The sequence below is a fragment of the Crocodylus porosus genome, unplaced genomic scaffold (genome assembly GCF_001723895.1).
Source record: "Crocodylus porosus isolate Cpor-Errol unplaced genomic scaffold, CroPor_comp1, whole genome shotgun sequence".
NCBI classification, from domain to species: domain Eukaryota; kingdom Metazoa; phylum Chordata; order Crocodylia; family Crocodylidae; genus Crocodylus; species Crocodylus porosus.
Genome location: NW_017728931.1, coordinates 77,764,671 through 77,791,931, shown reverse-complemented (window position 1 = coordinate 77,791,931; position 27,261 = coordinate 77,764,671). Strand labels below are relative to the sequence as shown.

The 27,261-nt window shown below is 43.2% G+C and overlaps 1 protein-coding gene and 1 long non-coding RNA gene across 2 annotated transcripts in view; both read left to right on the top strand.

Annotated features, from left to right (window-relative positions):
- Positions 1 to 27,261, top strand: part of TRHDE (thyrotropin releasing hormone degrading enzyme) — a gene marked incomplete at its 5' end in the record, with an annotated part of 317,351 nt that overhangs the window by 52,198 nt on the left and 237,892 nt on the right. The window contains one exon of the mRNA XM_019543934.1: positions 1,876 to 2,002. Coding sequence (XP_019399479.1) covers positions 1,876 to 2,002 — 127 coding nt within the window. The remainder of the gene's footprint in view (positions 1 to 1,875; positions 2,003 to 27,261) is intronic.
- Positions 7,037 to 11,057, top strand: LOC109315485. The gene is made up of 3 exons (XR_002102516.1): positions 7,037 to 7,137; positions 8,011 to 8,018; positions 11,047 to 11,057. It is a non-coding gene; the product is annotated as an uncharacterized LOC109315485 (long non-coding RNA).

Below are 27,261 nucleotides of genomic sequence, written 5' to 3'. Positions count from 1 at the left end.
GGGTGGGGTGGGGGTGGGGTTGAAGCTGAAGCCATCCCAAAATTCACCGTAGCCTCTCCCAGTGCTGGCACCACCCCAGCCCCACCCTGGGGTACATACAGCAGTGGGAGCTGCCCCGCCTCTCCGTGCCTCCCGGATGAGCTGCTTGTGGCTCTGTCTCCTGCTCTGTCCCAGCTGTGCAGCACCTGCGCCTGCCCCACTCCCTCCTTCACCACGGGGGCCTCAATCTGCTCCTCCCATGCCCCTTCTCTCCCTTACCCCTTACCCCACAACAGATTTACCAGCTGAACACCGCTCTCCATGCTGCATATTGGGGTCGTATCGATATCGGCCGATATGGCTCGTTAAAAATCGGCTATCAGTATCGGCCCAAAAATTCTCTATTGGTGCACCCCTAAAGGGAAGTGATTGTGCCACTCTGGTGAAGCCTTACTAGAGTACTGTATTGTGTCTAGTTTTGAGCCCCACTTTCCAAGAAAGATGTGAACAGACTGAAAAGAGCCTAGCAGAGAAAAACAAAAATGAGTAGAGGCCTGAGAAGCATAATTTATGAAGAAAGTCTGGGAGAGCCAGGATTATTTAATCTGGAGAAGTGGAGCACGAGAGGATTTGATAATAGTCTTTAAATACCTGATGGGCAGTGATACAGAGGATAGAGATGGGCTTCTCTCTGTGGCTGTGGGGGCAGGGCTAGGAGCAACAGCTTCAAGCCACAGCAGAGGAAATTTAGCTTGGAGATTAGAAAGAACTTTCTTCCTTTGAAGGTGGTCAAGCACTGGAACAGGCTACCTAGAGAAGCTGTAGAATCTCCATCTCTGGAAACTTTCAAGGGCAGGCTGGACAGACACTTAGCTGGAATGGTTTAGTCAGGGATGATCCTGTCTTGAGCAGGGGGACTGTATTTCCAGCCCTGCTTTCTGTAATGCACTTCCTTCTGTTGTGGACCAGATCCATCGGTAAGTGAGGAGGAAGCACAATTCCTCCTCCTGTGTGACCCTCTTTGTAAAGCTTAGTGGAGCTGGATGATTTATGGTCTTTGCAATAAAGCGACTGAAAGGTAGGAAGCTGTGGTCAGTGCACTTCTGGGCATATTGAAGTAGCTGCTTTCATATGTTCAAGAGTTAGCCATACTTCAGTCCTTAATTAGAAAGGGTGGTTATTGAAGGAATGGTTGTTCTACTTTGATGTATGCAGTTAAAGAACTGAAAAGGTTTGTGTTGAATGCACCAGTATTTGAACTGAGTAAATACAATATTTGTATTTGAATTGAGTTTTTTCTTACTGCATTATGAAAAAGGGGCCTGGAGCTGTTGTAGGTGGCTTTAGGAATGTTAATGGTTAATTGTACATGAATGAGCTTATAAATGGTTGCTTTTGTGATCATATTTTGCTCATCGAGGGTAACTGTGTTAGTGCCAGAGAAAAGGAGGAAAAAGGAATTATTTTTTACCCAGCCGATAATACTTCCAGGGCTTGATATAATGTGCCTTTAACAAACCATGAACTTCTCTCCTACTGCGCCACTGCATCCTGCCTATATTCTGAGTAGGCAGAGAACCATTATACTAATCCCCTCTACCATCATATCTCTAGCAAACACATGTAAGTGATTGCTTTGAATATTTATTTTGATACAAGGAATGTTAAGTCTTTTTTTTGGCAACACAAGCAGTTGGGGGACTGTGACTTTCTCAACTTTGTTACCTTAATTGCATAAGTTCCTCAGCCAAAGTTTTGAGAAACATGCAATAGAGACTAACCTCTACCTACCACTCCCCCCCACCCCAACCTTAGAATTGATCATGTCTGTGATTTAGGTTAGTTTTAAAATGTGGGTGCTGAAATGACCATGCTCTTGTTCTGTTTTGGTTTCAGGTGAGATTGTATGCCAGACCGGATGCAATCAGAAGAGGATCTGGAGACTATGCTCTAAATATTACAAGGAGACTCATTGAATTTTATGAAGACTACTTTAAAGTGCCCTATTCCCTGCCCAAATTAGGTAAGATGTTCCTGTGGATCATAATATCTGCCCAAAAGAGCTCTCACCAGGATTAAGAAACAAGGTTGTTTTTAGTGGTAGACTTTGAGTTGAGAAATTTTGGGGTTAAGTGAGAAGGGACAGTGAGTAGGAAATTTTCAATTGTCCTAAAGAGAAGCCAGTTTGTCACTTCATCCATTTGCCCTAAGGCACGAAGAGTAAACAACAATTAGATCTATTAGGCAGTGGGACACTAGAGAAGAGAAGCTTTGCTGATTAGTTTCTGCTTTTCTGATGCTCAGCATGTTGGGCCTCATTTTCATTCGATAGCCCTTGGGGTATATTTATTCAGTCATATGTAACTTGATTGCTCAGCTGCAGAAAGGGAACAGAATTGAAAATATGTGTGTAAGACTAGAAATTTCCTACATTCTATGAAAATATTTGTTATGTTGATGAGTGTTGTTTTTTTAATGATGATTAATATGTGCCTGATTATATTGCTGCTTATTGAGGAGAATTGCTGTGAGTTTGTCTTGCTGTTCAACTGACCTAATTGTAAAAGCTGTCAATTTAATTTTTTCCCCCACATTCTGCTCTACTCCCCCACCCACCCTCCCACACACTGCAATATTTTGCACCATATTATTACCTGCTCCTTCCTTGGGAGCTTGTTTGATCAAGATCCAGAAAAACTTACTGCTCAGCAACAAGAAGAAAGCTCACATTTGATCTGAGGTGTTAGAGTCTGAACCACAGGTGTTCCTTCCAGGAACTCGGTGTCTATTTCATTAAAGCGCTAGCCTGCTGACTAGCTTTATTAGTCTTACAACTAATGGTATAGTAGATAGATAGATAAAGTAATAGGTATTGTTAGAAGGGGGTGTTGCATTCATTTTTAATAAGAATATGGCATTTGTTTTTGTCCTCTGAAAATGACGGGTTGCAAGCAGTGTTCAGTTAGGAGAGCAGAGGCATTGATGCATATAAACATGGAGCTCTCATCAAAACCGCAGGTTATTTTTTTGTGTGTACTTTCATACCTGACTTCAGAATTGCCCACATAATGAGTTGCGGTACAAACATCTGACATAAGCATTTTCATGAGACATTGCTTAACCCCAGGAGCAGATAGTCAGAAACTTCTCAACATGACATGATAATGAAGAAAACATGATTGCTTTGTACTGGAAGTTCTAGACTTGTTCTTGCCAAGAAGTTAAAAGAAAAAAAAATCAAGATCTTTCTTTCCTCTGAGAACTGATAATTAACAAAGAGACCTGCATTGTTACTTCAGGTGCTTTAATACGGTTGCCAGATAACAGCAGGTAGTGAGTGTGTCTACTTCGGAACATCTTTCACAATTAAAACATATGGCCTTTCATCTCAACATGTTTTTCCTTGTTGTTGTTGTTGTTACACATTGGCAAATTTTGTTAAACCGCCTCAGAGGGGATTTAATATGTTCCAGTTTAGCTTTTTTGTGGGATTATAACCAAAGGAAAAATTCTATAATAAATTTGATTTTTTTCCTACTATAAGTAAAATTGCTACTTTAATTTTGAAATTGAAATCTATATGGATATCAGTTGAACACAATGGTTTTTTGATATATTTACAATGTTTGCAAGTCTACCAGTGCCTCAATCAGTATAATAAAATACATTTTAAATACCTATAACTGTGGGCATTTTGATTTTGGGTGTTTTTTATCATGGAAAATCAGAACTCCCCCTCTTCCCTTTGCTCACCAGGATTCAGGTCCAACTGCTTTGTGGCACTGAGCAGCCCTGATATGCCGCTACCCTGCCCATTCCATTGCCCCTCACTCCCCACCCACAGCCCCCTGCTCCCCCCACCCTACTGTAGGGGGTCCTCAGCTGCCAGGGCTTCGAGATCAGGGACTTGGGTCTGCAGCCCCCTGCCCCTGCAGCAGCAGTGAAGGACACAAATCTGTACTACCACCCCTGCTGCTGCCAGATGGGCAGCAGGTGTCGTGACATGGTGGAGCAGGACTCTCGGCAGCAGCACTGAGTTTCCCTGACCTGCTCTGCCCTCCTGCGCTGGGTCTCACCTACTGGGCTGCGGACGTCCCCAGGGACGGGGCAGCAGGGTGGGGACTGCGAGCCCCATGCACGGATCTGGGGACCATGTGTCCCCTCCCCTTCAAGATGAGCTGCCTCCAGTCTTTTCTCATTTCCTGCCCAGAAACTGCAGCCACGCATTCTGGCCCCAGGCTCCAAGCAAGGTTCCCTCTAAGGTGAGCACATGTGTGACCATGCACGACCAAAAGTGCGGCCACGCACAGCCTTTTCAAGGCCATGCACCAGGAAAGGCTGGGGCAGAAGCCTGGTGCATGGTCTGCTGGCTCTGGGGAACTGCTCTGCTCCCCCACATCAGGGCTGGGGAGTGGAGCACTTCCCTGGAGCTGGCGGAGCCTGCAATAGCCCCCTACCCCAGCCTCCATCCCTGACTTGCCTCACCTCGGGGAGGAGCCGCTGCCTGCCCCAGTGGGACACTGCTCCGCTCTCTCACATCGCCTCAGGGAGTGAGGAGGCATGTGACTTCAGGGCTGGGGAGCAGATCAGTGTGCCAGAGCTGGAGGAGCCTCACTGGGGCAGGCAGCGGTTCCTCCAAGAGGTGACGGGGATGGAGGCTGGGGCTGCGGGCTCTGCCAGCTCCGGCTCTGACTCCATCCTCTGGCCCCAACTTCCAGCTACTGGCCCCCGGCTCCCAGCTTCTTGGCCCCTGGTCCCGGCTCCTGGCTTCTGGCCCCCAGCATCCGACCCCAGCTCCAGCCTGCGGCCCCTAGGCCTGGCCCCCAGCCCTCGGCCCCCTTTAGCAAGTGTCACACGCTGGACTGAGATGGCACCCTCATGGACTGCTGCTCCTTAGAGGGAACACTGGCCCCAAGACTCACACGCTGTGCCGGCTGAGCAGCAACCCCAGCCTCAGCCCTGCCTGACTCCCTCCCTCCCTCCCTCTTCCTTACTATGGGGGCCTCAATCCCAGCCTCCACTCCTGCCACCAGACTTACCTGTGGGAGCTGCTCTCTGGGCTGACTGGCAGCTGTGTACATATGCACGTGTACATATGCACATATACATGGCACCCCCTGCCTGGTCGCCCTTCTCCTGTTTCCCCAAGCCCCTTGCAAGCTAGATCTCTGCCAGCCTGCAAGGGGAAACCCACCGTTTCCCACGTTTTTCTCTTTTTGAAGGAGAAAATCTGGGTTTCACCCCATTTTTCCATGTGAACAGAAAATCTGGATCCCTGCTTATGATATAGCAATACTAGTATAGACAGTAGAATAAAACTGTTTTGTAGTATTCAAAACAATTTTCAAACTCTTGTATATATCAGTCATGTAACTTGCAGTTTATTTAGCATATGCATACTGGAAGAAAGATCTGTAGTTTCTATGTGACATAGGCACTTAAAGATTTTACCGTGCTTGTTGCTTTCTTGGGCTCCATTATAGTTTACAATTCATGATTACATTTAGGCATGTAGGTTGATCCTCTGACTTTAAGATGAAAGAAGGTATTTTCTTTAAAAAATATAGACCTGAACGGGGAAAAACAACAGCTGTTAATTAGGTCTGACGAGACTGCTCAGTGAGAGGGAAGACTGAAGTAGTAGAGCTGTGGGACTATATGGTAGCTGTTTAAGGGAAAACCAGAGGATTTTCCAGAGATCCAGCTGAGAGGGTGAACAGGAAAATGGTTGTAGTACCTGCCTTTTTAAAGCAATTGGATAGGTGGATCAAGAAAAAGGTATTGGTGTGAGGAAAAAACAGTTGTGTTTTCAGAAGTGAGGAACCAGTTTACCTGCTGACACCGACAACATTTAGAAACAACTCTGTTCTTAGAGTTTCCTATTGGCTACCATACATGGCTCTCCAATCAGTATGTCACCTTCTCTGAACCTCTTCTCTTCCAAGGTGTCTGATTCTTTGCATATATTGTATTCGGACCTGAAGCATTTAACTCGGGGTTGTGGGTTCTGCTACAGACCCAAGCACCTATAACTTGAGCACCACAAAGTGAAATGTTGCATTTCTGTGTACATTTGTGGATCTAATCTTCAGATACTATGGTAAATAGCCAAGTATCAATAGTCAGAGAAAAAAAACAAAACAAAAGAGGATGATGGCATGGCAGAAAAGAATATCCTACCAAACTGGTGGTGACAGAGTGCTATGGGGAAAGAGCCAGTTCAAAAGAGATGGTGATTTTGTTAAATGATTTTTTTATAAATGCCCATGGCTTGGTGCTTTTCTTGGAGAATGGAGATATGGCTTTGAATCTTCTCAGTCAGGGGAAGATTCCTGAAAGTTAGGTTTAGAAAGTTAAGGTGGAGGATCCTTATTAGGTCAGTCCTTGCTCAAGCCAGGACTGTTTCTGTCTAAACCATCCCAGTCAGGTGCTTGTCTAGACTGCTCTTAAAAACATCCAAGGATGGACTTCCACAGCCTACCTGGGTAACCTGTTCCAATGCTTACCACTCTCATAGTGAGAAAGTTATTCCTAATCTTCAACACAAATTTCTCTTGTTCCAGTTTTAGACCCCTGGTACCAGTTCTTTCCCCTGCACCACAGAATAGTTTATTTCAGTGGTACTCAACCTCTTGCCAGCTGTACAATGTCATCTGACCTATGGGGCTGCCCATGGGTCTAGAAAGTTCAAGGTATAGGAATAGCAGCATCATGTATTGTTACAGCTCCAGAATCCAGAATCTCTGCAAGTGCCGATACCACACTGGATCTGGCCTGCAGGATCTGGCCCACAGACTGGCTCTCCATTACTCATCTGTCTTGCATGGATAGGTTGAGCATAACTGGTGTATCTCCATCCTGTTTATAAACATCTTTTAGGTATTTTAAAACTGTTATCAAATTATCCATAAATTTGTTTTCTTTTCTCTAGACTAAATAATCCCAGTGTTTTTAGGCTTTCTTTCCAAATTCTGATTTCCTAGACCTACAATAATTTGTGTTTCTCTCCACTGGTCCCTTTCTAATGTGTCCACATCTCTCTTGAAGTGTCAGGTCCAAAACTGGACACAGTGCTCCTGGTGATGTCTCATTAGTGCTGAGCAAGGCAGAAAGATCACTTCTCTGGATTTGCAAGAGAAACTCCTGTTAATACAACCTGTTAGGCTATTGCCTTTTTTGGAACAAGAACACACTGTTGGCTCATATTCAACTGATAGTCCATTGTAGTCTCCAGGTCCTGTTCTGCAGTATTACAGCCTACCCAGTTGTTCATTAGCTTGTACACATGAATGAAATTTATTCGATCCAAAGTGCAGGACTTTGCACTTGTCTTTGTTTCATTTGATTGATTTTTGTACCATTTCTACAGTTTGTCAAGGTCATTCTGAATCCTAGCCCTATCCTTCAGAGTATCTGCCACCATCCAACATAGTGTCATCTGCATATTTGCTAAATGTGCACTCTATTCTGTCCCCAAAATTATTAATTAGTATAATAATAAATGATACCTGGGTTTGGTATTAAGCAGTACAAGACCCAGGACTGATCCTTGCAGAGTTCCACTCAGTTCCTTACTGTAACTGGACATTGAGCCCTTGAGGACTACTTGTTGAACATAATGATCCAACTAAATTTGATCTCAGTAGTATTCCTGCCCAGCACAGGGGGTTGGACTCTATGATCTTTCAAGATCCCTTCCAGCCTGTAATTTCTATGATTCTATGATTATTGAGCATTATGATACAACCTAGGTCTCCCACATTCTGGAAGAGTGATTTACTCAGAGTCTGATTTAAAAAAGGATGCAGGCAGCAGGTCTCCCCACAGACAGTAGATGACCTTCTCTAAAGCAAAACTTTAGCTATCTACAGTGCTTTAATATAAAAAAAAAAGATATAGGCACTTACAAATTTCAGGTACCTCCTAAGCTAGACCACACCTGAATGTAATTTTCAGAATCCCAGGTTTGGATTCAAGTGCTCAAACTTAGAATTAGGCAAGACTTAAGTCTTTTGGGGCTCTAGTCCCAAGTGTATTGTGTAATTTATTTACCTTGAGAAACTTCCTTTTTTGGAGATGAGGAGGTGTGGCACTTAAAGAGCTCCCTGGTAAACATCATATCCCCTATTTCTTGCTGTCCCTCACTGATGCGTTTGTAGATGGCCATAAGATCAGCTCACAGCCTTCTCTTGTGGAGTCTGAAGAGATTCAGGTCCCTCAATTGGTCCTGTTCCCTGTAGGCCTTTAACCAGATGGATGGCTCACCTCTGACCTCTTTCCAGGTTATCTACATTCCTCCTGAAGTGCAGCGCCCAAAACTGGACACTGTATTCCAGCTGTGGCCTGATCAGTGCTGCATAGAGGGGAAGTATCACCTCCCTAGACCTCTCTGTGATGCACCTACTTATGTAACAAAGAGTGTGGTTAGCTTTACTTATTACTTCATTAGACTGGTGACTCTTGTTCATTTTGGAGTCGACTACGACTCTGAGATCTCTTTTTGCAGTTGTGCTACTTAGAATGGTACCTCCCAGGCTGTAGGTGTGTTAATGATTCTTCCTCCCTAGGTGCAACACATGGCCCTTATCTTTGTTAAACTGCATCCTATTCTGTTCCGCCCACTTCCCCAGCCTGTCCAAATCTGCCTGGATTCACTCCCTGCCTTCTAGTTTGTGTACCTGCTGCTATAGTTTGGTGTCATCTGCAAATTTGGACAGAGTGCTTTCTACTCCCTCATCCAAGTCTCTAATGAAGATATTGAACAGTACCGGTCCCAGGACAGAGCTTTGGGGGACTCTGCTGCCCACATTTCTCCAGGCAGAAATTGACTCACCCACCACCACTCTCTGGGTGTGTCCCATAAGTGAATTTTCCATTCACCGGACTGTGTAATCTACATTGCAACTGTTTATTTATAGGAATTAGGTGCAACACTGTGTCAAAGGCCTTTTAAAAATCTAAGTAAATAACATCTACCTCTATTCCTTCATCCAAGCATTTTGTGACTCGGTCGTAAAAAGAAACCAGGTTAGTCCAGCAGGATCTGCCTGTTATGAACCCATGTTGGTTGCCCCTAAGCATTATTTTACCCACTGGTAAAATTGTTAAAATTTACCCACTTAACAATTTTCTCAAAGGTCTTTCCGAGGGTAGACATAAGGCTAACTGGCCTATAGGTACCTGGTTCCTCCTTCCTCCGCTTCTTGAAAATAGGGATCATGCTGGTCCTTTTCCAGTCCTCCAGGACTTGTCCTGAGCTCCACGAGTGCTCAAACAGTCACGCTAATGGTTCTGCTATGCTCCAGCTAATTCCCTAAATACTCTAGGATGAAGATCATCAGGGCCTGTTGACTTAAATCCATCCAGCCCCTCCAAGTTGCTATTCCTTGAAAGCATCCTTGTAGGGGATGGTGTGAAAATGCAATATCTTGCCACAAAGTTAATCCTTTCTTGGTATGTAGCCACATATCCTAAAGAAGGGAGGAATGTAAATTCCCTTTCCTCTTTTGGTCAGAGTTGAAGCCAGTCTTTCACTTGCAAGTCATGTTGTATGTTTGAACACTAAAACATTAAAATATACCCAAACAGTTGCCACTGCAGAATATTAGACAGCCTTTCCCCCCCTTTTTTTTTAATAGTGCCTTATTGTAAAATTTTGAGGTAGTTATTAAAGTCTGGCACATTGTATGCTTTTCTGTATAGATACTGTCACTGCACTGTAGCTGTGCTACTTCAATTCCTAAGTAGCAAAGAGAAAAGGACTTTGTCTTGTTTTCAATATGCTACACAAAACTATATTTAAAACATTTAGCAATGATGGATGCTAACTCAGAAAATGTTTAAACAAGGCATATGGTTATATACATTGCACATTTGAAGTTGAGAGGGGGTTCTCTTTAGCTTATACTGTGTGAATATTTTCACAGAGCAGAATCAAGTTTTAATCTGTATCAGTGGAGAAGTGGAGATTTCAACTATATACTTCCTTGTCTTATAAAAATGCAAAGGTAAATGTTTATTTAATGGAACTAATATATAACAGCTTTGTTGATGGTTGGATTTCTCTGGTAGTGAATGTTTGTTGTGAGGCAGACTGATAGTGGCGTTGTTATACTTCACCTGTATGTGAAGTATACGTCATCACAAAGACATGAAAAAAGGAAAGGTAGTGGATATTGTTATGGAATATACAGAATGAGGATTTTATTAGTATTCCTTTAGGGGAAGCTGTTTAAGTCTCTGATCATATAATTTACTACAGGCATGAGTGATTCACTGTTCATTAGATTCTCTGCAAACTTAATTGATTTACTGTTCACTGACTCTCTGACATTCTGCCATTGTGTTCATTACAGAAATCCTTTGCTTTCCACCCTTTGTCCTACTCCTCTGCTTGATCTTCTACCATCTCCATTCACACCCTCATTCTCTGTTTTTCCTCCTTGTCTCACCCTCCTTTCCTTTTTTTCCAGTCTCCTTTGTTTTTGGCAATATCCATATTCTAAACCCACATTCTAGCCTGCCTCTGCTGCTAAAGTTTTCTAATCCTGACTTTCCTGTAGATCTCCACCTATACCACAAGTGTACTTTGAATGAAGCACCTGCCCTGTTCCTTTGTATTTCAATAGCACTACTTTTCTATGTTTCTGGGGTGCATCCCTATATGCAGGGGCATGTGCTTACAGTGGCAAAAAAAGTAGTGTCACATATTTGTGCTGTTACTTTTTGCTGGTGTGGATTCCCCTGCATGTGTGCTTTGGTGTGAGACAAAATGCCTCGCTTTGGGGAAACTGCCGTTTCTCCACTCCCTCCGGCTCCTGGTATGCTGAAGGAGTTGGGTGGAACTAGAGGAGGGGAGATGCTCTGGCTGGCAGTCAGAGTCTCCCCCAAGAGGACCAAGCCTCTGTGTCTGCAAGTGTACACTGCTGTGGCATACCACGCCAATTTTTATTTCTTGACCTTTTTTTTTTTTTGCTATTGTGACTTCCTGGTATTACCTGGTCACTCCAGGAGTTAATAAAAGCAGATGCCCATGTTACAGGTTATTGGAATAAACCAACTTCTGAGTGTTGTCTTTTGACCTCATGGCTCTTGTTTGAAGGTGGTTTAAATATCTCAAGTTGATCAGTCCTTTCCTGTCTCTGCTGCGGGGAGTTGAGCAACATTAGTGTGCATTTCAGCGTTCCCGTTGAGCATGTTGAGGTGTTTATACTACTTTTCCAGTTGTGTAGCTGCCAGTAAACTTTCAAACTTTTATATTGTGATTAAAAAGCTCATCTATGATTTTAGATGGCTAGTAGCTGCCTTGTGGCCATATACTGGATGTCTGGTTTCTTTGGCCTGTGGAGAGCATTCCATTTTGCTTGCAAGCACTCTCCTGACATTTGGTGGCAGTGGCAGCCACTTCCCCTTACATACAGATGGGGGTGGGAGGGGCACATTAGGGCTGTGCGAAATTTCAGCAGCCGTTTTGTTTTGGAGGCGTTTTGGCCCACTTTGACGCCCAAAACAGCAAATTCTAAGCTAAACGGAAAGCTCCAAAACACCTCTGAAATGAAACCATCTGAAATGTTTTGGAGGTGGGCTTGCAGGGATACCAACTCAGAAGGAGGGGGGAGGGGCTGCTCTGATATTGATATCTGTAGCTGGCCAGGATCTGCGATCTGTTCCTGAGGTCCCTTCCAATCCCAGTGCTCTGGGGGAGGGACAGCAGCCTGCTGTCATCCCATGTGCAGACCTGGGCTCCTGTGCCCCACCGGAGGAGTCTGACACAGCCCCTCAGCCCTACTGGGGGATGTGGGCCCCCGGATCTTCAAGCAGAATGACAGCATGTTGCTACTGCCAGTAAGTGATAGAGTTTCACTGGGATCCAACATGTATCTCCTTGAATCTTGGCAGGCTACCATCCCTGCAATTTTCATCCAAATCAGGCAAGAAAAGACAAAGTTATAGGCATTTTAGTGATTCCCCATTATAGCCCATGGCCAAATCACCGAAACGGTGTTGAAACTCTGAAACCGATTTGGCCAAATCGGAATGGAACAGCGATCTGAAATGCTAAAATGAATCACTGTCCTCCAAAACGGCTGAATCTGAAAAGAAACATAGACATTTCACAGAGCCCTATGGCATGTGCCCCCTGAACCTCTGCTGGGGTGCATGCAGTGGTGGGAGCCCCCCCAGCTTGCCTGGATAAGCTGCCTGGGCTCTGACTCTTCCGCAGCCTGGCCCTTCCACAGCCCCTAAATTTTCCTTGCTGCAACTTGAGACCATTGCTCCTTGTTCTGTCGTCTGCCACCACTAAGACCATTTTAGCTCCATCTTCTTTGGAACCACCTGTCAGGTAGTTGAAGGCTGCTGTTAAATCCCCCTTTCTCTTCTCCAGACTAAATAAACCCAGTTTCCTTGGCCTCTCCTCAGAAGTCATATGTCCCATCCCCCTCACCATTTTCCCCTCACCATTTTCATTGCCCTCTGCTGGACACTCTCCAATTTATCTACATTCCTTCCTGAAGTGTGGGGCCCAAAACTGGACACTCTAGATGTGCCCTCACCAGTGCCAAATAGAGAGGAAGAATCACTTCCCTCAGTCTGATGGCAACACTCCTACTAATGCAGCCCAGTATGCTGTTAGCCTTCTTCCTATCAAGGGCACACTGCTGGCTCATATTCAGCTTATTGTCCACTGTAACACCCAGGTCCTTTTTCTGCAGAGCTGCCGCTTAGCCAGTCATTCCCCAGCCTGTACTGATGCATGGGATTGTTCTGTCATAAGTGCAGGACTTTGTACCTCTCCTTATTGAAGCACATGAGATTTCTTTTGGTCCACTCCTCCAATTTGTCTAGGTCTCTCTGAATTCTAACCCTACCCTCCAGCATTATCTACTATTCTCCCCAGCTTGGTGTCATCTACAGACTTGCTAAGGGTGCACTGTATCCCACCTTCCAGGTCATTGATGAAGATATTGAACAAAACTGGCCCCAGGACTAACCCCTGGGGGCGCTCCACTTGACATTGGCTGCCAACTAGACATAGAGCCATTGATTACTACTCTTTAAGCCCAATGATTCAGGCAGTTTTCTATCTGCCTTACAGTCCATTCATCCAACCACTGCTTCCTTAGCTTTCATCAAGTTGCATGTTTTGGTGGGGAGCCTTTGGTGGTTCACTCTATAGTATGCTACTAACAGCTGAACTAACGTGGTGCCTATTACAAGCTATCTTTAGTATATACCATGTGAGGTTCAGCCCTTGTGACTGGTGCATGATCCAGCTTGATTTTTGATTGGGTGATTTTTCAATGTATGCTGATAGGAGATTTAAAATGTACCTGGCTGAGTTTATAGAGATGACAGTAGTGATACAGGCCTGAAATTGATAGTGGAAAGGACCTGAATTCTGATCCGGGTCCTTGCACTGAATTGTAGTGTGACACTGGGCAGGTTACTTTCTTTCTAAGTCTTTCCAGGCCTGATGAAGAAATTTAAAATCTTGTCTAACTTTATTCCAACCATACAGCTGGTCCAGTAAATAATATCGCTTTCCAAAAAGCCCTTCTCATGTAATTCCTGGAGCACTGTGGCTACAGTATCACTATAGTACTACCAAACTCTTAAATATAACACTTTTTACCACCCTCCCAGGTTTGGTCATAGATCCATCGGCTTTTAAGGCCCATAGAGACTGTTACAATAACTTAATCCAGGGTTTCTGAAGTGGTGGATTATAAACCTTGAAGGGATGGGTCATGAAAGGCAATCAGGGGATTTGCTAGCCACTGAAAGTGTTATTAAATTCTAAAGCAACAAACTAATCTATCTCCAACTCCTGGCATACCCTTGCGTTTGAAGGCTTAGTATTGTCTGTTAGCCATTCAAAATACATGACAAAGTACACAGGCTTATTTATCACTGTTATATTTTACTGTTGGTCTTGTAGTAAATATAAGGGGTCTGAACAAAACAACTAACTCAATAAATGGATTTTAGACTTGAAAAGTTTGAGAAACGTTGTTTTAGTCTGATCTCCAGTATGTCAGAGTCCATAGACTTTCACCAAGTGATTCCTGATTCAGAACCATAATTAGTTTCAGCGATAGCCTATCATTTTGAAAGACATCCAATATTTATTTAAAGGTTTCAATTGAGGGAGAATCCATCCCACACCTGTTTAAAAATATATATCTTATTTTGTAGCAGGAATGAGTTAACACCTAGACAGCACATTTAGCATAGATGGCCCTATAAAACATAATATTAGAAGGTGTTAATGGTGTAGGTTTACAGTGCTCAGAAGCACTGCTAACTAGCATTTCTGGGTTATTGTTAATGGCATTGAACCCTGGTGTAACTACTATGCTTCTTGCTCCTGTTTGGCCTGTCCAATGATATGTTATCACCACACAGACGCAGTGCAAACATGATAATGCTACTTGTTTGACAGACTGTATTTATTAAGCAATGTTAACTATTTCACTTGCATCTTTATTTCTCAAGGTTGTGTCGTTGGGTTTGTTATTACATTTAAAAACCTCTTGAGTGTTTCCAGATAGCCAATGTAAAAAATGCGGATAAAAACTCTCAACCCCCAGTCTCAGGGATAGTGACTATTCACAATGATTTTAAACATGAAATAAAAATAAAATAAGATGCAGAATAGGAGATTCAGTCCGAAGTGTGACACTAAGAAGGAATCAGAAATTATATTTACTCTATGCGTTTTTTTAATTTCTTGCTATTGAATTGCCAGTTTTGCAGTGGCTGTGAAAGGGACTCTGCCCCTGCTTGCTTGTTGTCCTAGAGAAAAGGGGCAGCTATTTTGCAGCATAGCTTCCCCATAGAAAAAAACAAACCCAGCTGTAGCTCATAACTGGAAAAATCTCACTTGCTCTTGCTTGCTCTTTTCCTCGCTCACTTTCTCGCTCTTTCTCTCAATCTCTCACTTGCTCTCTTGCTCTTTTTCTCATTCTCTCCTCCCACCTCTTCCCTCGAGGAAAGCATTATATCAATAGTTCCGATAGCAGGATTATCACCCATAGAAGCTTGCAGTCAGTCAACCTGTATTAAAAAGAAAGGTGAACAAACCTGAGTTGCTTTCACACTGGCTTCTCAGCTAAATCAGCTTGTGGGATCAGTGGGCTTTGTTTTTTTCAAAGTTTAATTAAAACAAAAGAAAAGGGAATGCTTGTGTGCTTATGAGACTGAAGCAAGGTGGCTGATTGTACAGTTCTTTATGGGGAAGCCAGCACACTTTTTCTGTCATTGTGATTCTGCGTGCTTGACCCTCCATAAGGATATTGAGGTATTTTAGGTAAGTCACTAAGGTTACATTAAAAGCATCCAGTTAACATCAGCCTAAGAGTATAAAGACCTGGGGCTTCTGGAAGAGACTGGAAAGTTCAAAGGAAACTCAAATGATGGTTGAGTTTTTAGAAAAAGTGTGAATTGAGATGTGTGTTCTGTGTTTATTCTATGACTTTTAGCAGGCGGGACCAAGGGAAGGACAGATTTACATATGTGTATATGTGTATAATCTGTTCAGAACAGTGTGGGAGCTCTGACCTGATAACAGAGGGTTAAATGTCTGAACACAGATTACTCCAAAATACTTTTAAAGGTAGCCTTGGCAGAAAAACAGTTTTCATTATAGTTCTTTCACTCTGAACCAGCAGAGCTCTTATCCCTGATTAGAAGAGTTATCTCTTTCTGAGGCTAGTAGTGATTGTCTTCTTGTTAGTTTAATCATTGCCCTCTTGACCAAGAGTTTTTGCTTTTTTGGAACATCAGATTCTGAAGGTTAGCAAGTCTTCCAGAGGTAAAAAGTGGTATCCTAGGGGGTGGTAGGCCCTTTCGGCCATGCGCAGTTATGAAGTTCCTTACTAAAGTTACTCAGGATTATTGATGACCTATAAGACTGAACAGATTTTAGTAGGGGCTTTCACTAACAGATAAAACCTGTAATAGTTATCTTCATCTTAAAGAAAACATGGTTGTGAAAGTGTATTTAGGAATATGATCTTAGAATTGATTCTGCAATGATCTGGCATAACCATATGAGGATCTGCTGGTATTGAAATCATTAAACAACTGAAACCTTGTACAGGCATACCTCGGAGATATTGCGGGTTCGGTTCCAAACCACCGCAATAAAACGAATATCGCAATAAAGCGAGTCACACGAATTTTTTGGTTTCCCAGTGCATATAAAAATTATATTTACCCTATATTGTAGTCTATTAAGTGTGCAATAGCATTATGTCTAAAAAACAATGTACATACCTTAATTAAAAAATACTTTATTGCTAAAAAATGCCAACCATCATCTGAGCCAAATGGCGCCGATGGAAAAATGGCGCCGATAGATTTGCTCGACACAGGGTTGCCACAAACCTTAAATTTGTAAAAGCGCAATATCTGCGAAGCGCAATAAAGCGAAGCTCAATAAAACGAGGTATGCCTGTATCACATGATGTTTGTGGGAAGGATCTCTTTCTATGAATCTATAGTTATAGTACCATCATATGAATATTAAATGGAAGTACAAATCTTGTCAAAGTTAGCATGTGAAGACCTGAGCTATTGGAAGGAATAATATCTCTACGAAACTTGAAAGATCAGAGAGGATCATTCTTTTTCTGTTATACTTTCGGGACCACACATTACTCATGAAGAAGTAAATGGTGTGCCTACGTGTGCTGCTGTAGATGCACAGCTGCAGATTCTGGAGTAAGACTGAGCTTCAGGATGATGCAGCTGAACAAGGGAATCTCCTTCCCTTGTAAAATTATACCCAAGAGAGCTCTCTGTTATCTCTCTATCTAAGTACAATACAACTAAGTAACACACAGTTGATTTTTATATTAATTAACCAGTGGATTCAGAATAACATTAATATGGGTCACAGTTTATTAGAAATTCATCTAATTCAAGGTTGAGATCTCCTGTTTTTCGGAGTACAGCAGAGACCTCAAATAAACTGTGGCCCCTGAACGTAGATTATTTTAGTACAGTGGTGCCCAGCCTCTGGTTTGCAGGCCAGTGCCAGTTCAAGAAGCCATTTCATCCAGTCTGCGGGGTTCCCCGCAGTTTGGAAATGTGACAGTGTGGGAGCATTAATTGGTGTTCCCTTGCTGCCGAATTTCCAGACCTGTGGGTCACCCTCCAGGGCAGACAAAGCAGCCCTGCGGCATGTGGTTGTTCTACAGTTAGATCTGGGCATGTGGGGTCAAGGATTGGACATTGCTGTTCTTGTGAAAGAGCAAAATGGCTTCTATTTTTGTAGCTGAGTATGAAGGTTAGGCACATACTTGCCTCAGACTTTTGCGGAGAACCGCAAAAAGTTAAAATGTGTAATAGAGTGGTCTCTATTTAATTAAGTACAGTTTTAGCCCAGCTGTGGGGCATTTGAATAAGCAGGGAGTTTCCCTCTAGGAGCTTTAGGCAGAAGAGTAGAAGGTAATACTTCTACATAAGAGGTAGTACTCTATGATGAACTGTTTGTGTGCATCTCCACAATTGAGTGAATTTCTGCTGGTTCACAAACGTCTGTCAAGCTTGAAAGAAGGTTGGTTTTAAATGCATCTCAGATATGAAAGGCATTCTGTGCACCTCTAGTTTTTAGTACTAATACATTTTTTGAGAACTTTGGTTATGAACAGATTGAAGTGAGTGAATAAGTGGATTTGCTCTGCCTCCATTACATGAAAGAAGTAAAACTTTTCAGTGTTGTTTCCTCTAGTATAGTGGGGTGGTAAAAGCCTCATACCTTGAAAAAAATTACAAGACAGAGATGCAGGGCCAAATTCAGTGAGAGTCTAGGTAAGCCTAGATGGAGTCATGCAATGGAAAGCTTCTTTTGGACGTGTCCAAACATTCATGCCATTCTGGCTTAGATTTTCTTAATTCGCTCATTCATTTGCCACCATATACTGCTGGCCTGTTTTTTTCTGCCTGGAAAGAACAAATGACATAGACAAAGTTTGTTCAGGATCTCCCCTTTGGATGCAGTTTTATTCTGCAGACATAATATTTGCAGAGCAGCACCAAACAAAGCTGTCTCCTTGGTCAAAATAGGAGTGGATGGGGTGTTTCCACAACTTTAAGGTCGGCCTTCAGAGCCCACCTGCTTCCAACACCTTTCCTCGTTCAATTAAGCAATCTTTCTCTGCTGTTTATAAGACTCATGTAACCATTTTCAAGCAAGAGTGATCCACTGATATAAAAATGGAGATGTATACAAACATTTCATCATAGAATACTACTTTTATTGTGTAAAGTATAGAAATATTTAATTTAAATTATTCCTTTTCTGACTTTCATTTTTTAGCAAACCCTAAGAAGGTATATTGCATCAACTTTGACTTGATTGTTTTCATTTTCTCATCAGTAATTATAAGTCTGGTTTTTACCAAGTTAGCTGTTGACCTTCAGAATTCAGAATAAAAATTAGTTTTGTGGCTGCCACACCGGTAAATCATTCCAGTAACACTTGGTATTTCAGTATTAAAATAGACCTTGTTTCTCTGGGATACTTCATCAAGCTCTGCAGATGGGTTTGTGACAAGGTTTGTTTTCTGTTAGATATCAATTTCAAACAACAAAACACGTTTCTCTGAGAATCAGTTTTACTTGGGTACAGCACAGGTGACAAAAAAGTACTCTACTCACCAAGTCACCCCAGGCTGACCTGCATTTGCTTTCTTTTATCTTCCTATATTTAGCTTGCAACTAGAATATGTCTTTAAAAACGTTGGCCCAAATTCATTCCTGGTATAACTTCAAGGTCAGGCTAATTCAGGATCTGTCACACCAAAAATTAAGTGTTTTCTCTCATGTTCTTTGTAGAGTGTGAGTGTGTAAGTGTGAGAGAAGGCAGATAGGAAATCATCTTCCTGTTTTTGAAGATAAGACATATTGGTTAAATATCAATAAACAATAATCCATATGTTAATAATATATTTTACCAATACATATTGTTCTATAATAGGTTTTTAATATATGTGAAAGTGTTTATACACACAGGCTAAGTACAGACAGTAAAAAAAGCCTGAGGCTGAATCAATTCAATCTTTGCAGGTTAGTCTGAGTTGCGTAGATTGAACTGATAAGCAAGGGAACAGACATCAGTTTTGATTCCAGAAATGTAGCCCCATACCTGCAGTGGCCCAGGCCAGAAGCTGGGGGTGCTAAAGCATGCCTCCCTGCTCAGCTGGAGCAGACAGCTTGAATCTGGAGGGGATTTGGGATAGAAGTCAATAAACCAATTTAGTTTAAATCAGTTAAACCTGGATGGATGGATGTAGTATCAGATTTACCTTAAACCAGCTTAGGCCATTTTGATAGTGGTTTATGTACACTGAACTTCTGTTGTGTTACAGATTTGAACTGGGTTCTGATCATGTATACTAGTTTATGTGTAATTCCTGTCCCTAGCACCACCCCCATTATATATATTGCAGATAGTACTTCAGTTACAATCTGTATATTTAAAAATATGCTTTCATATTATTTTCAACAGATGCATTTACATATAACTTCAAACTTTCTGAGGAGCTCCTTTCTAGAGATTATGTCAGTACCTTGAAAAATATTAGAGAGAGATTTAAATAGGGGATTGATTTCTGTCCACACAAAAGATGTGAGGAAAAGTATAACTAGAACTGAATTAAACCTCTTTCTATTACCTAGACTTTGTTAGCTTATTAATAACACTTCTACCTGTACTAGCTGGGTTCTATAAGCTACTGACATTCAAGAGAACATCTGTGTTCACCTTTTTATTGCTTTTGCTAAGAATATTGTAGCTGAAAGGCTATCTTTACATATTGAATTACACTATGTCTGCAGCCTCTTGTCTGGGGCAGCTTCTTTTCCGCATTAAGGAAACTGATTTCCAATGTAAAGTTAGAAATATTAAGATGGCTTAGCAGGTTTCATTAAAACAAGTCAGTTCTGATGTTTCTTCTTTGTGCACTGGCAAGTTTTTGGAAATGGTACTTGGATGTTAAGAGAATCACTTAAAAACATTGTAAAGATCCCCAGCAGATATCACTAAACTTTCTTCTCTTTCTGGGTAAAAGCTTTCCTCTTCACTGCATCAAAAGTGTTTAGATACCGTCTGCTTATGAAATTAAAATAAAACTTTCCACATGAAGGAAAAACTGGATCTTCCCAACATATATTGATCTCCATGACTTCTTTTTTGGCGAAAAAGCCTTCAAACAAATATGTCTATTACTTTGTAAAGATATGTCATAGTAATAACACACTTTAGTGGGTATATTTGACTAAACCAAGTATTTGACATTTGGCCTTATATTTTTCAGCACACCTAACAAACGAATGCCCTGTCAAATTCTGTTGTTGACCTTGGTTAGAGGGATCAAGTTACTTTTCCCCAAAGCATGTGCACCTTTGCTTTTGGAACAGTCTTTTCATATTCTGCAGTTTTAAGCTGAGCTGCAGCAGGGTACTAGCTGAGGCTGGGAGGTAAGGCACAAAAGAGGAAATGCAGGGAAGTGGAGGTGAAAATATCTCATAAAAATAAAAATGGCTGAAAGTAACCACATTTAAATTAATATACATAGTAAGCTGAACTCAGGATGGCCTGCTGCTGGCTGGTCGCCTGCTGCTGAAGTCCCCACATGCTTTCTCTGAACGTCTCCCTTCTGAAGCTGGGATACTGCCACATGCCCTCTGTCATCAGTGAAGCTCTAGTTGTCCTATTCCTCATTTCTATATGTTGTAATGTTTGAGCTACAGGAAAAGTTCCCCTGCCGATTTCAAATGTGTAGATGCAAGGGATGGAATACTGGATAGACAGACAAATCCTAGCTTACTTAAAGACCTTTAAAGAATAACTGTGACCTTGTTCTAGGACCTTTCCCATCTTGGGTGTGCTGCCTGGAGTCAGGGAGAGGCAGGAGGGAATGAGGTCCGTGGTTTGTAAAAGTACTGGTTATGGTGAAGCACTTCTTTCTTCACTCAGCATCATGTTTGATACTGCTTGGACTGACTTGTAGTGCTGCAGTGCTCTGTATTACCTGCCTGGTCACTTCCTATAGGGCTTTTAAGCTTTAAAGCACTATAATCATCATATCTGTCCATAACCAAAGTCAGTTACTTAGCAAAAGAATAAGTTCACTGTTCCAGACAAACCAACATGAAGTAGTTAAACAATGCATGTGAACATTATACAGCTTCCTCTGAACAGTCCTAGACTGTCCAGACCTGGGAGGTTAACTTTTACATGCAGACTCCTTCAGCGTCAGTCTATCCAGAGGAGGGCCACTAGTATGATCAGGGGACAACAGGGCAGGCCCTATGAGGACAGGCTACGGGACCTGAACCTGTTCAGCCTCCAAAAGAGAAGGCTGAGGGGGGATCTTGTGGCCTGTTATAAACTAGTCAGGGGGGATCAGCAGGCATTGGGGAAGTCACTGTTTCCCCAAGCACCGCCAGGAGTGACCAGGAATAACGGTCACAAGCTGGCAGAGGGTAGGTTTAGGTTAGCTATCAGGAGGCGCTACTTCACAGTCAGGGCGGCTAGGGTCTGGAACCAGCTTCCAAGAGAAGTGGTGCTGGCTCCTGCCCTGGGGGTGTTTAAGAGGAGGTTAGATGAACATCTTGCTGGGGTCATTTGACCCCAGTATTCTTTCCTGCCATGGCAGGGGGTCGGACTAGATGATCTGCTCAGGTCCCTTCCAACCCTAGAAACTATGAAATTATCCCTGTGCATATAGCATACCCCAGTAAGTAATGAAAGGTAAAAATGGGAGGGACAAAAAACATACCAATCTGTTATGAAAGCCTCTGAGTTATTTCTAGTTTCCCCTCTACTAATCAAAACGGATCCTGCCCATCAAATCCTCCTTCCAACGAGCCTCAATAAAGGCCACTGCAGGCAGACTCTTTCGCTCTTAGGAAGGTTATAACCAGAGCTGGTAGTGCCCAAGTTCCCTTTCATAGAATCTTTTTACCGGTAAATGCAGATCAAGAGAAACTCTTGAGAAACATTTATAAAAAGTCTAGTGGTTATCTCCAGACAAGTATTTATTGTATGAGATTCAAGAGTTCTCAGTGTCAGAAACTTCCTGATCTTTTCTAAAGCAAAATAAAAGGTGCAGAATGAATTCATTTCAAAAGGAAAAAAAATATAGCCCTTTATTTCACAGCAGCAGGTGATTTTAGTAACTCATAAGTGCAAGCCTACAGATACATATGCTGTGAAGTTGTTTAGCTTCTAAAAACTTGTTTGGTTATAGTGCGTGGAAGGCTTCTACAGAAAGATAATTGGAGCTGAGATAATGTAAATGCCTGCACCATGTCAAAATCTTTTACCTGACAACAGAACTATTACATTTTGGAAGGAAAGCCAGTTCAGAAGCAGACATTTGACAGTATAATATTTCTATATCTGTAGGAGTGTGAGTTTTATAGGCCTCTATTTGAACAGTCACAGCTTCACATATGCAGGAGAATCTGTTTCTAACCTTGGACTATGCACAAGACCAGTGGGGCAGAATCTTTCACCTTTTCTTTTTAGGAGAAAGAAATTCATAGAATCATAGAATACTATGGCTTGGAGGAACTTCAGGAGGTCAGCTATTCCAAACTTTAATTAAAACAGGGTCAGATTATAGGTAAGGGTCTACTGAGCTCAAGGAGGCAGTCAGCCAATTTCTCAGGGAGTTCCTGGGGTTGGCTGCTATTTTTTCAGGCTAAGTGGGGCAGCCCCCCACACCTCTGATTGGCCAAAGGGCTTTGGCAGTCCCGCCCCCCCTCGCAGATTGCCAAATGGCCTGAAACCACAGTTCAATTACCCTGATTAGGCTTAGGGAAGCCATTAATCCATGCACTATTGAGCGTGGATTAATGGCTTCCCTGGGCTTAATCAGGGTAATTAAACTGCTGTTTCAGGCCATCTCCAAGTAGGGAGGCTGTACTGGAGTCCCGTGTGGGCTGTGGCAGGTAGCCAGGAGGCTTCACCATGGTCCTCAGAGCCCTGGCATGGGTCGTTGCCAGCAGCAGGTACATGTGCACGATGAGCTGGGTTGGGTTGGGGCTACTCTGACCCCAGTGAAGCCTCCTGGCTGCCTGCCACAGCCAGCCTGGGACCCCAGTGCAAGCTGCCTGCAGCCTCCCTACCTCCTGCTGCAAATTGCAGGCTGCTGCAACTCTGGCTGTAGTTTTGACCCCAGCTCTCCTACCTGGGCCAGGAATCAGACAACAACTTGGGTCAGGGATTGGGCAATAGTGTGGGTCCGGAAATAAGTGATAGCATAGGCTGAGGATTGGGTGGCTGCGCAGATCTAGGGTGGGTGATGGCATGGGAATGGGCAGCAGCATGGGTTGGGGGTCGGATGATGTGGCAGGGGAGATGGATAATTGGTTAGGGACAGAAAGAGGGCAAGTGGCAAGGGGTGGGGTGGCAGGGATTCAGGCACTGGGGAGGCAAGTAACAAGGGCAGCAAGATGTGAGGGTCAAGGAGTGTGCCCTCCTTGCCACTTGCTTCCTCACCACCTGACTCCCACCAGTGCTACTTGTTCCCTGCTGCTGTTGCTTTCTCTGCCTCAGTGGCCAGAGGAAACATTTAAGATGACACCCCTCACAACAGTGATTAGATTCTATACATAGAGATTTATAAATTGTAAATACTGATCTTCTGCTTCCATCCTTCCTCCTCTCCTGCCCCCTGAAAAACTATTGCTTACTGGGAAAATGTAAATAATAACCTGAGTGTTAACAGGAGGCCATGGTTACCAAGATAATTGTACATTACACTCTTTCCTGGTTTCTCCAAATAATGTCCCCCACCAAGGGTGATAGCTTTTTTGCCCTTACCTGTTTCAATGTACAGTCATGTCATTCTTCCATGCCTAGGCCAGGACTTGGCTACAGTATTCTGTGTACCACCCGCTTGCAGGATTCTACTAGGCCAGAGGCAACTGTATTTTTTTCTCCTGGGGAATCTGTGACGAGTGATAAACATGCTTCTCAAAACAAAGCATTGTTATTTGTAGTTGAAATGGTTGCTGCCGGCACATAGCACATTTATATTGGTTTAATATTTATGTCTTTACATTGGTGAAAATGTAGACCAGATGTAATATACAACCCTGTCCTGGTACAAGTCATTCCACTCAGGGAAAAGTCATCCCTTGGAAAATCAAGATTAACAGTTCGCCAGTGTAAGGTATGCTACTGTGTGTCTACAATTCTAGTTGTTTTCATCCAGTAATATTCCTTTATGTAACAAAAAAAGGCTATTACAGTAATGGTTTCTTTGCCACCTATAGTTGAGACACTGTAATATCACCAGCTATCTTCTAGTGCAGGGGTGGGCAATTATTTCAGCTGGAGGGTCACTTAATGGCTTTTTGTGAGTTGTTGCAGGCTGCAAGGGTAACTCCACCCCCTGACAGGTGCCCTGCCCCCTGATTGCCATCTTGGGACCAGAAGACTTGCCTCTAACCCCTGACCTTTGCCATCAGAAGTCCTTCCCCTTGCCCCTGGAAGTACTGATTTTGGGAGGGGGGGGGTTACCATCTTGGAACTGGAAAAAAACACCAAATCATACAATAAATATCAGACATCTACTATAACATATTTTAATTTAATTTCAAAAAATATTTTTGTCCTGATTTATGTGTGTTTGCATAGTGTATATAGAGGTGATTGCATAATAGCTCAAAATAAAGTCTTACTCTTGTGTATTGTGTATGGGGGTATGTGGGGTGTGTTGTGAGATGTGTGGTGTGTTGGGGGTTTGTAGGGGGAGTGTAGGAATATCTGAGTGGGTGTGGGGTTTTATAGGGGGATGGGTATTGAGTTTGTCAGTGGGTTTGGGGGTGTATGTGGGTGGGTGTGGAGTATGTGGGTGGGTAAGGGCCCACCTGCCAAATACACCCCCCCCCGCCTGTGGTGCACAGCCCCAACTGGCAGCAGCAGCAGCAACAGGCAGTAGGCCCTTGGAGCGCTCATGGCAGGCAGAACCCCCCAGCAGCGCATGGTTATGGCTGAGTCTTGGGAACTGCATGTGGTGGCATGGAGCTGGCCTGGCCCAGCCTACTGGTACACACCTTCAAGCTGGATTGGGCTGACTCCATGCCAGTATGTGGGGCTCCCAGCTCTACAGGTGGGAGCTGTGCATTACTGGGCTGGGCTGGTTCCATGCTTCCCCATGGGGCTTCTAGCACTCCAGTGGGATGCTGCATAGGGCAGCATGGAGCCCACCCAGCCCAATGGTGTGTTGACTAGGAGCCACTGTGAGTTGCATGCCATCTGGCTGGGCGGATGCCATGCTGCCAAGTGTGGCTCCTGGCACTGCAGCCGGGAGCATGTGCCTCTGGGGTGGGCTGGGCTTAGCTGGCTCTGTCTCTCCATGTGTGGCTACCCTCTGGAATGCTGGAAGCCCAGCATGGGGGCATGGAGCCAGCCAAGCCTCATGATGTGTTGCTCCTGCCTGCAGTGCCAGGAGCCCCATATGCAGGCATGGATTTGGCTTGGTTTGGTGCAGAGGCATGCAATCTAGAATCAAGTAACTGATTTGTCTGCTCTGGACATCATTATACTTCAAATGGATATACAAACTGATATATCTTACAGTAGTGTTACCGTGTTGTGTGTGAGTCTAGAAAGGAAAGGGGGAAGAAGGATTTTAAAACAACAAGCAGCCTGTACTCTTGTTTTATCTGAAGATTTACCACTTAATGTGGGACCATGGATTTTTGTGTGTGTCCTGCCTTTGAATGTCAGTTTTGCATGAGGTGTAAGGAGTTAGTCCCAAAGAATATAATGGTTTCAGATATTTCTGTGTTTTGCAGTGATGAATTGCATATTTCCACCAGCACACATAGTGTACCTAGACCTAGTTATTCCTTGGGGTAGCCCTGGTAAACAACTGTTGTCCCAGATCCTGATGCACGCCTCTTACATACTTATAGGCAGCCACTACATCCCCCCAGAGCCTTCTCTTCCCCATGCATCTCAAGCAAACTAGGGATGTCATCCTCCTGCTTTCCTCGGCCTTAGTGAGGCTGCAGCTGGAGTACTGTGTCCAGTTTTGGGCCCCCTACTTCAGGAGGGATGTGGATAAGCTTGAGAAAGTCCAGAGGAGACCTACCTGTATGATCAAAGGCCAAGAGAGCAAGCCTGACAAGAAGAGCCTGAGGGACATAGGACTCTTCAGCCTGGCAAAAAGGACACTCAGGTGGGACTTTGTGGCTGCCTATAAGTGGATAAAGGCGATGCATCAGGATCTGGGAGAACAGTTGTTCACCAGGGCTCCCCAAGGGATAACTAGGTCTAACGGCCACAGACGTCTAGAAGGCCAATTCAGACTCGATATAAGGATAAACTTCGGTACAGGCTGAGTGTCCAGTGTCTGGGACAGGCTCCCGCCAGAGGTGGTGCAAGCACCTACTCTGGACTCATTCAAAAGGCATTTGGATGCTTACCTTGCTGGGATCATTTGATCCCTGCAGACTTCCTGCCTCTGGCACGGGGACTGAACTCCTCTCACGAAGTCCCTTCTAGCTCATAATGTCTGTGAAATCTCAAAGGAACAAAGATGACTTCTAGGCATCACTCCAATGGAAGAAAGGCCTCACCAGGTACAGAAATGATGTTAGCAGAGATGTTAACATGGTGCTTCATTCCATTTCAGTGACCCATGTGTTTCATGTTTCTTACACATTTTTATAAATTATGGTAAACAGCACCTGAGGATTTCAGATGCTCCTGGAATGGAATTTCAATGGTTATTTTTGGAAGGATGTCAGGAGTTAGGAAAAGCTGCAACTGAAGAGTTTATGGGCCACCCGAATTTGCCTGTGAACAGTCAGATGCTTTTCCTTGATTCATAGTAGGCCTTTGTCATTGATAGTCCTATTGAAAATACATGAGATGTAGAATTAAAAACAGATAATTTCTAAATCTGAAGATGATAGTCTAGCTGTTTGAATCTTAAAAGGTAATGCACACCATTTAAGCCATATAGTTATCACAGTCCTGAATTAAAATGTTACCAGTATGGTGCTTTTATGCAATTTGATCAGATTTTATTTGCTGCCTTTATGGTTCTTTTAAAACTTGATGTAATTAAGAAAACTTAATTTCTTATTATACTGTTTTACTTGCTGTCAGGAAGCAAAATGTACTGTTTTATAACAGGAATTTGTTTTTTTTCTGTACTACATTGTGTATTTATGCATATGTGTGCTTTTATAACAAACATTTTAAGTGAATGTAAAATGTATATTATTTAATGTGTATTTGGCTTT